Below are 13,988 nucleotides of genomic sequence, written 5' to 3'. Positions count from 1 at the left end.
TGGATCTTCTTTGTCTTATTTACTACTGTATTTACTACTATACCCTTAGTATCAGGTGTTTATCTTATAGTAAATGCTCAGTAAATAACTGTTGAATGCACTTAGTCTCTTCATTACAGAGAGATGATTCTCACCGACATTATGCTAGAACAAATGCATATATGCTTACCTTCAAATGACCATGGTGATATGACATAGCGATAATGAGTTATGTTTAGGAAATATCTCCTTTAGTATTTAAGAAGTTAATTATCTAAATTAATTTGATGGAATCCTTTCTAGGCAGCATTTAATCTCAATCCTCCATTTGCAAGATGTCCTGATAACATGAAATATGGTGACGAAATCTCTACGTGCATTTACCTGCTTGTTCCATAAGACATAAACAAAACCATATTGTGTACGTTATCTTCAAATAATGTGAGATACTAGAGGGAGAGATGCTGTGGTGCCCTTGCTTTCTGGTTTGGTGTCTTGGCTTACCTACAGTGATGCTTCATAAACTGACACATTGAGACTGTCAAGAATGTCTTCTTAAATCGTCCTGTTAAATTACCATTATTTGCTCCATCTCGTGCATTATGCCGCTGGCTACTGCAGCTCTTTATTCCCACCTTTCTCAGTTGCTGAAGGTGAATTCAGGTTACAAACTATATAGTTCTATAGTAGCTTATTACTTGCCTTTCCTGTACTCTACTGCTGAAATTATCTTTGCTGTCCCTGGGAAAGATGGGAAGTTTATCCTTTTTATTGTCTGCTTCATCTTCTTTCCTCTCTGACTTTTCTTGATGTCCTTGTTGAGTTGTTTCTCATTTAGTGGATCTTCTAAGGGCCTCTCTCCAAACTCTGTACTTTAATGTGTTGCAACCATCCATGTATTATGGTCTCATTATACTTAGAAATGTGTACAACCTGTCAAAAATAATTTAAACTTTCCCTAATGGGTATTTATGGGCATTGAATCAAGGAATTGAAGAGAACCAAATTGTAAATCAAAATCTGGCATGGAACATGCTATTCTCTTGAAAATATAATTGTATCACATATAAATACTTTTTCATTGAATTGCTTTTGAACCAAACCAACCAACAAGCAAACAAAAATAAACATCACCTGGAAAATTTTGAGAGTAAAGAAGTAAAACCTTAAAATTTGAGTCTTAAAATTACACAAGTATATTACCTGCATATTTTTTTGCTAAATTCAGATATAAAAAAAGGAGCCAGTTGTGCCAATTAGCAGAATCACCCCTCTGAAAAGAGAAAATAGGGCCTTAATAGGGAAACATTAAAGAAGATGCATTCCAAAGCAGGACAGATGAGAAATCTATGTGATAGAACCCATCTTGTTCATGTTAGAATCAAGAGCATCAGATTACACAGTGACATTGCCAAGAGCATTCTATATACCTTTGCATATACCTGGGCCCACAATGATTCATTAAAGTTTAATTCAGGGGCACCTGGGTGTCTCAGTTGGTTAAAGGCTGGACTCTCGATTCTGGCTCAGGTCATGATCTCACAGTCCATGGGATTGCACTAACAGTGCAGAGACTGCTTGGGATTCTCTCTTTCTCTCCCCCACCCTCTCCACCCCCTACCCCCTCAAAATAAATAAATAAACGTTAAAAAAATATTTATTCATATTTCTATGCATGGCAGATAGTTATCCACAAAAAGTGATGGCTAATTCCCAAACATCTTGGGAAAGATGGGTTTTGGGGAGAAATGAGAGACGGTGTGGGATAAAGGGTCCTTGCATCACCATTTATACACCTCGCCACTGAATAATGTGTACAAAGCCTATTTAATCTCCCCCTAGTGGTTCCCAAGAATGACTGCCTGCAAAGTACTGAGAGAAGAGCTGTAATCAACCCCCCCACCCCAACACACACACACACACACACACACGTACACACGCACAAGCTGTTTTGTCTTCTGATGAAGAAAAGTGAAGGCTTTGAAGAATAATAAAGATAAATCATATACTGGTTATTAGGAAACCTTAATGAAGACGTCTTCTTCACTAGGTAGTAGTCTTGCTTTTTGAGGATCTTTTACCTTGGTTTTATAGCACACACCTAGGATTTAAATGACTAGGTATATGAGGGTAATATCCCTTCATCAAATGAAATGAGAAACTGCTACTCTGGAAGTCTTCAAAGGATACAGAGCAAGAGAGTTACTTCATATGTTGACCATGACCAGTATCTGGGGCATAGTTTCAAAGTTTTGTTTTGAGCACCCTGTGTAAGGAAACTATGAAATGGTACCATTGTGACTATATATATGGAGAATAAATACACATTTAAAATACAATCTGTTTTCTGTCTATCAATTGGGGCAGACCTCTGATGTATTATAGAAGTATATGTTATAATGAAAGCTAATCATGAAAATTTATAGTATTGTAAAATCCCATTAAATGAGTGCTTGCCCTGTGAAAAGAAATTGGGAAATTTGCCATCAAATGTAAATTATTGAAAATATATTAGATGGAAAAAGTATATCTATTTTCTAACTATGCTGTATCAATATGTACTTGAGGAGCATAATGACCAGCACCATTAGCTCAGCCTCCATTATGTTTATTATTACCTAGGCAATACATTTGGGTGAATCAAAAATCATACCCAGTTCACAGTTTATTTTGTTAATAAATGTGGCCTGCTTAGAACAGCACATGTTTGGAATGACACTGTTCGATGATTGACTCTCCAATACATAAAATAACGATTTTATGCCGAAACAATTAAAAATGCAAAGTCATAAATATTGGGTACAGGTAGACATTTTTGGGGGTCCTAATTCAGTGAAAACATTTACTGCTGAAAAGTTTTTAACGATTTTTTGTTGTTGTTGTCTTCCGTAACTCAGGTTATCTGGAATGAATATACCACCACCAATTATCAGCAACAAAAACTGGCTCAGACTGCATTTTGTTACAGACAGCAATCACCGATATCGTGGATTTAGTGCTCCATATCAAGGTACATTTAATGAATACCTTTGCCTCTTTTGATTTGTGAAATGATTTTGGTATATACAGCTGCATTTTGCGATAGAAGCAAAATATCTTGTGCCTTAATAAATGGTAATTTGAATAAGCCAAAATGGTCATTCACTTGGTGAGGCAACAATGTGATAATAACTAAATTACAATAGAAAAGTTAGTTGGTTTTTATAGCACAGTGTTCTAAATGAAGAGTATTACGACCTCTAAAAAGTAGTATGTAACAGATATAATGTTTTCCTTTAATAAAGTGCTTCAGCAATCGGACATGCTTCCTAAATCTGCACCACAGAACACTGCAGAAAACCTGAAGTTGTGAATAGGCTCTCCATCAAATGAAATCCATTTTCATATACAGTGTTTGCTATTGCTAGTTTAATAAAGCTTGTTAGGATTATTATCCTAACAATTTTTATTAGCAGGCATAATTTTGAATGAGTGAGATACAGTATTTGATGTAGTAGCTTGAAAACACTCTTGGTTTAGAACAAAATTGTTATGAATATGGAGTGTTAATGAAAATTTGACTTCTATAATGTTTAGTAATATTATGTAGGTTTAGTGTACTTTATCTTCAGACTACTTATGTAAATAAATCATTTCATTCTCAGTAGTGTATCAGCTACTGTTAATGGAATCGTGAGCAGTGCCCCAGTTACATTTTTCCATTTATCTGTTTTTTTGTTTTTGTTTTTGTTTTGTTTTTTTAATGCTTTCCTTTTTAGTAGTCTTAAGTCTTAGGCACTTTCAACTTTAATATGGTGACTTGAGGCAGCTTAGAGTTAATACCTAAAATGTTATTAGGCCACATACTGTTTTCTGGAATACAAATTTCAACACTTAATTTATATTTTGAAGACCAGTAACCTAGCTATAGCTGTCCTATCAATAGGATTTCTGACAATAGTAGTAACAGATTAATGTCATTGGTATTTTGACATTTATAATAATATATTGGATATCACTGTAATAAAAATCCCAATGATAATAACTTAAAAGTAAATATTTTAGGCAAGACCCACTGTAGAAAAATCTATAATTTCTATTGCTAATGTAGTTAATTTGAATGGAAGCATGGATGCAAATATGTTCTCAAGTCTATGTATTTCTCATAATAGAATACATTAATCATTATAAAATACTGTATTTTAAAATTGAAAATTAAATATGCATAGAAAATTATTTTTATATATTTTATTAAAAATAACTGTCCAGGGCATAGAAACTTGAATCTTACCAATTTCAGTCAGTGTCACTTTAAATTTGAAATAATATTTTGCTGCATTTCCAATTTCAATTTCTAAATTTGTTGTGTACTTAGGGAATCAGAGGAAGTGTTTATTGAAAAAACAATAATATTGTGGAGCCTCTTTATCTCTGGGTTGACCCCTTCCTTTGTGGAGTTTTCCAGCCACATGATTTTATGTCTCTAATTCCCCCTCAGCAATGACTAAAGCAGATGGCACAGCAGAAACTCAAAAGACTATCATCTTTGACTCACGTGGTGATCTTTTCTACTAGATTCATGAAATCTTTCAGTCAGATGGTCCTCTTCCTTATCTGAATAGAAATAAGGTAGCAATTATTTCATATTTATGTGTACAACCTGGAGGAAAAAAATGATCTCCTTTCTCAAAAATAAAAGGGTACTTTTTATTTGCTTTATGTTCACGAAACTGGTATCTTTAGATAGCGTTGTTTTGCATTATAAGGCAATGGTGCAAAGCTGCCAGTAGATTTGTGTATTTAATTATTTTCAGTATTCTACTCGCTGATCTTACACTGACTTTAATAGTACCTTCAGATTCAATTTGATTTTCTAGCCTTGCCTATCTAGTTTCAGGACCAAATAAGAACATAACAATGAATTCACTGTAGTAAAATAGAAAGCAAGTGTTTTAGTGGGTATGACTTTTCTTTCTATTTTCTGCAGGAAAAAAGAGCTCAAAAGAGGGTGATTTTTGGTGTAATCTGTATCTATAAAATATAGAAGAAATAAAGTGGTCTAAGAAAATGGAAGCTCTGATTTTATATGATCATGGAAAAGTTTATAATATAAAAACCCACTTTTACATAGATCCTGTTAAAGCTTTCCTGATTTAGGCCTGATTATGTCCAAATATTATTTTACCTAGACAACATAAATTCAGTTAAAGCAATTCTTGAGATTATAAGCAAATAAAGAAATTTGGACTAAAAAGTAAATAATAAGCTAACTTAGATAGCTGTAAAATTCATAATTCTGACATGCTGAAATACACGCCCTAGCAAGAAACAGTAATCATGCTAATTTACATTGTACCACGCTACCATTTAATTTTAGCAGTATCTAGATTAAAATCAATTAAAGAGAAAAAAATTATGGAATGTACTGTACAAAAGTCACAGCCAGGTCTCCATGAGGTATGGTTTCTTAGCATTTACTTACTTTTGAGAGACAGAGAAACAGAGCATGAGCAGGAGAGCGGCAGAGAGAGAGGAAAACACAGAATCTGAAGCAGGCTCCAGGCTCTGAGCTATCAGCACAGATCCTGACGTGGGGCTCAAACTCAGGAACCTTTGAGATCATGACCTGAGCTGAAGTCGGTCACTTAACCGACTGAACCGCCCGGGTGCCCCTAGTGGTGTACTCAATACTTACTGAGTACTTAATGATTATTATTGAGCTGTCTTTTTTAATTCATTTAATGTTTTATTGAAACTCTAGGTTTCCGAAGACTGATTATTTTCCTGATGGCATTTCTGTTTAACCTGTGTTCTTTATAAAATATCATGAAAAGTAACTGCAAGCTTATTAAAGGTTCCTGAATGAATGGCATTGGTGTTTTATAATGTGTCCCATAATGGAGTCACACTGACATGCTTTCCTCAAAAGAGCCTCCTTTAAATTGTGTTAGAAGCCAGCTTCATGATTGGTTTAGATGTTATAATTTAAATAGGGTTAAGTAGAGGTTGTGGATAACACACTAATAAATGCAGTTCTGTTCTAACTCAAAAAAACTAAGAAAAGACTTGATTTAAATAAAATGCCTTTGATATGCAAATAGCTTATGCCTCCCCAGATCCCACACTGAATATTGTCCACTTCTATCTAAAATAAACAATCTCTTTTTTCCCCTCTGAGTTTATTTATATTGGAAAACCCTTCTTTGAAAACTCTATTATTATCTCTACTGTGGTTTTACATTTTTTCCTCTTTAATTTTCAACTCTCCCCCCCCCAAAAAAAACTCGTTTCAGTTTCATTTCACTATATTAGTTTTTATTTTGTAAATTCTTGCTTTATTCAAGTTTCATTAAAACTCTTCTAATGAGAACTTGGATGTGCTTCTTCACGTGTAAGTGGTGTAACTTTTCTTTAACTGTGGTGTTTGGAAGTTCTCATATTTATTTATTGAAACCTCCATAGCATTGTCATTTGTTTTTAATTAAAAACCTAAAATCTTTTTATTTTCCATTTCTGTGAATATGAGCATGTGTTCTTATTTTCTAAATTGGAACTAGATTTTCAGATGACACTCAATTGTCCAATCCAGAAAACTGTACCTCTAGATGATGTTTATTTAAAAGTATTATTTTTTTATCCATAAGTCTCAATTATTCAAGTATGAAATACTATTACAACACTTTTCATTTTAAGTTCAGCATATCTAATTTTTTAATGTGCAAAGATTCTGTAGCTATAGATATTCACTAAATTGTCTTTGGCATGTAAGTTTAGGAATTACAACAATATAATCAATTCCAAATATCCAAATATATGAATTTTTCTATATTATAGATTGGCAAAGTTTTCTAAATTCTTACAGATTTTATCACATTTTAATTTACCCCTTTTTCCCATAATTTTGTTTATTTGATTCTTCTTATGCAGGTTAATATTTTATAGATACTTATTTCCATTTTAACAAAGATACATCTATAGTAATACAGTATATTTTAAAGTTATGAGGTAAAATACTTTATTATATCATTTCTCAAAGAGTTGTCACCATTTTGGGATCAGCTGTGTGTCTTTTTGGTGACAAAAACATACTTAATGAATGAGGCTTTCAAATTGTATTGAAAATGCACTGCCATAAACCTCAGTTACACAGAGGCCCGTGGCATTTTAGACACACATAATTTAAGTGAAAAACAACTTTCAAATGGTACTCCATTTTTTAAGATTTGGAAATGTTTTGACATAAATGTGAGTGCAGAGTTATTGAACAAAGATAAATAAGATTATCAGGGATCCAGGATAGTATGTCAGGAAAAAAATAGACTTAGAATCAGAAGATAAGGGTCGAATTGTGAGGTTGCTAATCGCTGTCTGAGTTGTGTGAGCCTTGGTTTCTCCATCAGTTAAAAAAAAAAGTCATGCTTGTCAGACACATAATTATTGTGCAAATCGAAGTGTATTAAGATTTCTATGAGCAAAAGTCAGACATGCAGTAAACAAAGATTCTTCAGTGGAAATAAATAATCAACCACATGAAATGGATGAGAAACACACTTTCTAACCAAGAAGCAGAAATAGTTTAACAATTGTGATCAAACATAAATTTGAATCCAGGAAACACATGTAAAATGAAAAATGCTACGTTTTATAAGCACGTGTCTAAATTTCTCCAGCGAAAAAAGCACTTTTCTTTAGAACTCAATTTTAAAATGTGACTTAAAAAAATCAGGAGAAGCAGTTTCCTCTTTACAACATAATTATTAAAATAATATAGTTCACATTTAAAAATGGAGCATAACATCAAAGCAATCTGTTTAATATATTTCTTTCTAATTTTGCTAAAGCATCAGTTTCTTGTGGAACCTTTACATATCCGTTTTTAATAAAGCACAGGGAATCATTTGTGATCACAAACTCCTCGAATTTGATCACCATCAGTGAGAGTCTTCTTATTTCAAGGTTGGAGGTGAGAGTGTGACATAGTAAGAGAAGATCAAAACTTTTGGTTTGGATAGTTTCAGTGTAAGTAGTTTACTGTAATAGGAATGTTGGACAGGGACAGTTAAGTGACTTTCCTGGTGAAGACAATGAACAGGGCTTTTTAGCACAATTCAAGAAGTTATACACACACACACACACACACACATGCACACACACACACACACACACGCACATCTATGTATGTACATATGTTTTATAGTAGGTATTTTTTTAGTGCATAAGTGAAAAATTCATAAACTATGTTTGAATTATCTCAATCCCTTTTTCATATATTAGATGAAATGCATTAGTTTAAGCTTAGGAAGTAAATTATGTTCGTTTAGTGAGTTTTGAGAGAGTAGGATGTTGAGTTTCATTGGTGAAGTGTTTGAGAATAACTTCTAATCCTATACATTATTTCCTTTTGATTTTATTATGAACATCACTTTTTTTCTCTTCAAGTCTCTTTCATTGCTAAATAATTACTTTCATCTGGAAATTCTCTTTTTGTTCTTTTAAATTTTGTTGTGAGTTTCCTAAAAAAACCCTTCTTTTATTTCTTGCTTTATAAACTTGTCTGGTCTATAGAGTTCATTGTTGTAATTAGTACAATGTTTACACAGCCAGCAGAGATAATGAAGATATTTAATAGTCAAAATGGCGAAATAACCATTGGTCTGTCTAAAAGAACCATTAAAAACTCTCTGATAGTATTTTCCCCTGTGATGTAAATGTATGTTTTATAGTCCCTGCCAATATAACATTTAAGTCCTTTTACTGCATTAGTCGATAATGATAGAATTGAATTCTTCCATAACTAACTTTATATAATTTTTCATTCCCATCCTTAAAACTAATTTTCCAATCTTCTTATATATCCCCAGCCCAAAATTCTGTTCAGAAATTATGGGTGTGTTTGACAATAAGCTGGTTAATTGTCATTTCATTTCAAATTTCTCAAACGTAGACATTTTGCTGTGAAACACAACTTATGAGTTCAAGTAAAGCATTGTATATAAGAAACACAATGTTAGTGACTAATTTTTGCTTAACTTTAGTCAAACATAAGCATTTCTAGCAAAATACTTTTATCTTGCTAAACATTTTAACATTTATGAATTAAAATTAAGCCATATGCCTGACTGTATTTAGAGTTGGACCATAGTTTTAATATATAAAATGAGATTTTAGATATAAAGTAGAATATTAGGAATAATATTTCCTTTATCCCACCTTGCTGTTTTATAGTCCTTTCATTCTGGTTGTGAGTTAACTATATGCATTAACATGTAGACTACTTAGAATTATTGATGGTCATCATTTATGAGAAAATATTTTGGAAACATTACATTCAGATTCTGAATAAGAGAATCACTTTAAAACAGGTGATAAATGGTTTTTATGCAAAGTACAGCCAGAAAATTGAAAGAGAAAGGACATGTGTGCTTAAGAAATAGTCACAGAAATAAGCATATTAAAGATTATATGGAGATTGTTATAAAATTTTCATTATTTTCTAAGGAATTGAATCAATCTTGATAACATTGATATGAGAATGACTTACAGTGGAGGAAAATATCGTAGTTGTTATTTTAAAGAAATATCTTTAATGCTTACATTTGCTAAGTGTTCTTTCCTAAGCCAGTATTTCTATTGATTCTTTAAAAAAATTTTTAATGCTTAAAAAAATCTTTACTGTTTGCTAAGTGTTCTTTTTTAGGCTGTTGCTTAATCCATTTATATAAATCCTTTGTTGACATACTTTAAAAAGTGAAAGGCAAATTATATTAACCTTATGTTACAATCTCATGGAATTTGTGAGAATCCAGAAATATCTTATTAAAATGATTGTGACTTAGATTACTATTTTTAAATACAACAACTACTATAAATAGGAGATAATTGTCAAATATCCAATTGTAATATGAGTAATACTTTCTAAAACATATAGTAGGTTTAAAATATAGTGCTTGATAACTATCAAACTGAAAAAAATTCATTTTGGTATAACATTTTAATGTGGCTCATACTTTTCTGCAAACAATAGAATAAATTTGCCAATCTTTTCTAGGAAAAATGTCTCTCTTGTGTTAACTCACCTTTCTTGGGGCAAAGCTCAAACTTTTAGGGATTAGATCAGCCTCTTCTTTTTTAAAGAAAACTTTTAGATATAAGTGATAGCCTATGAGCCCTCATAGTGATGGGACGGAATAGACTACTCTTGCTCTCAATCACAAATAGTAACCAGTTTCAGTGGAGATGTCACTTCTTGGTACTTTAGAATCCTGTAGACATCTACTGCTGGTGTCCACGGGGCAACTCATGGCATGCTGTTTAAGCTTGGTCAGTTGTCTACTTTCTGACCCTACTCCATGGCACCTTGTGCGGGGTCTTCCCGTCTACTCTTTAGCTAAAGCTCTTTAAACCTCATTTTCTACTATACATTCCTTTTCTTTTTTTCCTTTACTGAGCAAGGCTCTGTGTTAACTCATTCATACCTATCTGCCACCCAGTATCCATCCATTGATAAAGTATAAAATTACCCACTTGTTGGACACATTTTACCCTGGTGCTCTGCTGAATCTGGGTATGTCTCTAAGGGGCTTACATTTTTCTATAAGTCAGTGCTGTAAGATTTCAGAATTAATCTCTTTAGTAAATGTAGCTTAACAAGTTTATATAGGTTCTTGTACTATCTCTAACTAACCTCCATCCTCCGTGAGAGTTTTTACAGAAAAAGGCAGCTTAGGCTTTCTGTTCCTATTGGATGGCAGGAAAGCTATTCTTTTTTTTTTCCTACATCATGTCCTGAGTTTTCACTAATCATGGATTTTATAAAGCTCTATTAACTAGGTCTTCCAGTTTTGCCTCTTGATCTGGAAGGGGAACTATTTGAAATTTATGTTTCATAATCTCTTTCACCATAATAGAACTCTCAAGACTAATATCTAGATATGAACTTTAGAAATATAATATTTAGTCAAAGTTTTATAAGACTTCTCTTAAATCAAAGCGATCCAAAGGATTCAAAGAATGAATAAAATCCACAGTATCAAGATTAATATATTTTAGATTTAATCTAAAATTATCTAGATTTAGATTTAAACAGTTTAGATTTTCAAAATAGCCTATTAAGTTCAAAATTAATCTCCTCAAAGAAATATACATATTATATTTCCTACATAAGTCTAAAAATATTCTGTACTGATTTCTGTGCTGTTATTTAAGCTATATTTACAATTGCAAATTGATTAAAAAATATGTAAGTCTATAATTGCTATCTTTATTATCCCAACCAACTCTGGACTAGTTATTTTAGTTAATGTAATTTCTATCAAGTATTCAAAACTTTTATAATGTAATGAATTCATGAATAATATTTTTTGTCTATAATTGTTTGAATCTCTTGTATTTCAAAGTACATCTGGTAGATTACCAAAATTGCCATCATTTTATGGTAGTACCTCATGGTGATCAAATATTGTTCTACTTAGTATTCATTTGTATATAAATATATATGATAGAGTTTTACTCCCATTAAGAATTCTTAGAGTTGCCTGGGAGGCTCAGTAGTTTAAATGACCAACTTCAGCTCATGTCATGATCTCGCAGTTTGTGACTTTGAGCCCCACGTTGGGCTCTGTGCTGGCAGCTCAGAGCCTGGAGCCTGCTTTAGATTCTGTGTCTCCCTCTCTCTCTGCCCCTCCCCTGCTTGCAATCTGTCTCTGTCTCTCAAAAATAAATAAACATTAAATTAAAAAAAAAATTCTTAAGTGCTAACATTTATTGTCTCTAGTGAGGGCAATTTTGTTACATCACCTAAGCATGAATATGTAACAAAAGATAATTGATTAAGTTGGTGTTTAACAAACAAAATTCAGTGTTTTATAAATTCTGTTGCAATGACAAGTATATTGAACAGGTAATTTTGTGTTTAGTAATGATTCAATAATTGTACAAGATGGCCTCCAAAGGGCTTCAATCAAGCACAAAAATACAAGGAATCAAACACACTGTATATGATTGATTCTTCCATGTTGGCATGAAAAATGGAGTCTGAAGCAACACTTGTGGACCTTACATTCATTTTACAGGCAGTTTTACTCTGCCATTCAAAAATAAGGTCATAAAATTAAAATTCCTAGACTTTTTAAATTCAAATTCACAGATATCCAGAAATAGTAAAAGGTAATTTAAACAAATTTCCTTCAAATGATAAAGATAATACTATGATTTTCCTGAAGTGTAGAGTTATATGGCAATGGTGGTCACACAGGGGTCAATTTGGGAGTCCACAACGCTCCAGAAACACTGGGTTAAAGAAATTTATATTGAGTTTTTTTAATTTAAGCAAGTAAGACCTTTCAGGCTTATATAGGACCTGCTCTTCCTCAAGGCATACTTTGGGAAATGATTCTATAAGGTATGGAAGGAGGGATTGGCTTCATGTGACAATAAATTTATTATCACTTAGCCTGAACTTTTCTTCAGTTATTTAATTAACTGAAGTATAAATGAGGCAGGCAAATAGCTAGTGTTATTTAATTAAACTAAAATAATGTTTTGAATCAAAACCCCATTTGAGAGTATTATGGTGCATTTATTTATTTGTTCATTTACTATCCATCTAAATTTATTCGACAAAAATATTCCTGAGCCCTTACTTTGTAGTAGACACTGAGCTAGGTTCTGATAGTCCACAGTCTCAGAATTCAGAGTTTCCTATCTAGTATGTGAAAAGATGATTGAATATTCCATTAAAAAAAAGATTTATGAAGTATTGTAATTAAGAAAATGCAAGCTCATGTGGGGAGTGAAAGAGAATACATGGTCCAAGAAAGCCTTGAGAACACCCGGAACCTGACTTGAGTATCGAAGGCTGCAGAGTCGTTTAAGGTTAACTGACAATGTGATATCTATGCTATAAAGCTGTGTTAGTCCACTATGGCCATACAAATTATTAAAATGTTGAAATAGTGCTGATTGGTAAATAAGTAGCCTCTGTCATTGGTCCAAGAGTATCTGAACTGCATTCCTGGCTCCTGAACTGCCCCATCTCTTTCAAGACTCACTGGATTGTCCCAAAATATAGCAAGTGGCTAATAGCTGGCCCTATTAAGGGCACCTTCTAGATACTACTTGTGACCAATATTCCCAGTACAGCTTCTAGTCCCTACCAGCTGTTATTCAGTGTTCTTAATATCACTCCAGACCTTCTGGTTAATGGCAAATTTAAAGTGACCAGCAAAAAACAAAACAAGACAAAACACTGCTGTATATTACTATTGGATGATTTTAAAAAGATGTGTTGTTTAGTTCAAAGAATAGCACTTTTCTATGCAAATTAAAAGATATGAGCAGTATAAATATTCTATCTACTATATGAAAGCTAGGAAACAAATTTTGAATTGTTTCATAGCTACCTGGTTTTATAATTTGCAACTCCCTAAAGACAGTGACTGTGTCCTTTATCCCTGCATCCCCAGAGTTTAGCATTATTATAGGTGCCAAAATAAATGTTGAGCAAATGCTTGAATGTTATAAGTTCGTATGTGTGTGTCACAATTTACAAAGTATCTGCACACACATTATCTCATGCAATCCTCACATCGACTGCATTATTATCACTGTTTTACCAAACCAGAAACAAAGACTGGCACGAGTGACACAAGCCTGCCTGGCACGGGGACACTCACACTAGGTGGCAGGTTGGGGCCGCGAACCTCTGGCTGAGCCCTGTGCCTGATACTGCATCACCCAAGGAAAGGGGCATATTTGTGTAATTCACTTAGACATCCTATTTGAGGTAACTGCAGTCCTTGAAAGAAAGTGTTAAGCCCAGCGTCACATTAGAAAATAGCAGAACCAGGGCACCTGCGTGGCTCAGTCAGTTAAGCATCTGACTTTGGTTCAGGTCATGATCTCACAGTTTGTGAGTTCAAGCCCTGCATCAGGGCTCCTGTCAGCACAGAGCCCACTTCAGATCCTCTGTCCCCCTCTCTCTCTGCCCTTCCTCTGCTTGAACTCTCTCTGTCTCAAAAATAAGTAAACAT

At 33.2% G+C, this 13,988-nt stretch overlaps 1 protein-coding gene across 3 annotated transcripts in view; it reads left to right on the top strand.

Annotated features, from left to right (window-relative positions):
- The window catches only part of CSMD3 (CUB and Sushi multiple domains 3), a 1,240,952-nt gene that overhangs the window by 453,973 nt on the left and 772,991 nt on the right, over positions 1–13,988 (top strand). For all 3 annotated transcript variants that reach the window (XM_042923788.1, XM_042923787.1, XM_042923786.1), the window contains exon 6: positions 2,877–2,989. In XM_042923788.1, coding sequence (XP_042779722.1) covers positions 2,877–2,989 — 113 coding nt within the window. The remainder of the gene's footprint in view (positions 1–2,876; positions 2,990–13,988) is intronic.

Source organism: Panthera leo, chromosome F2, assembly GCF_018350215.1.
Source record: "Panthera leo isolate Ple1 chromosome F2, P.leo_Ple1_pat1.1, whole genome shotgun sequence".
NCBI lineage: Eukaryota > Metazoa > Chordata > Mammalia > Carnivora > Felidae > Panthera > Panthera leo.
This window is presented reverse-complemented; position numbering and strand designations above follow the sequence as displayed.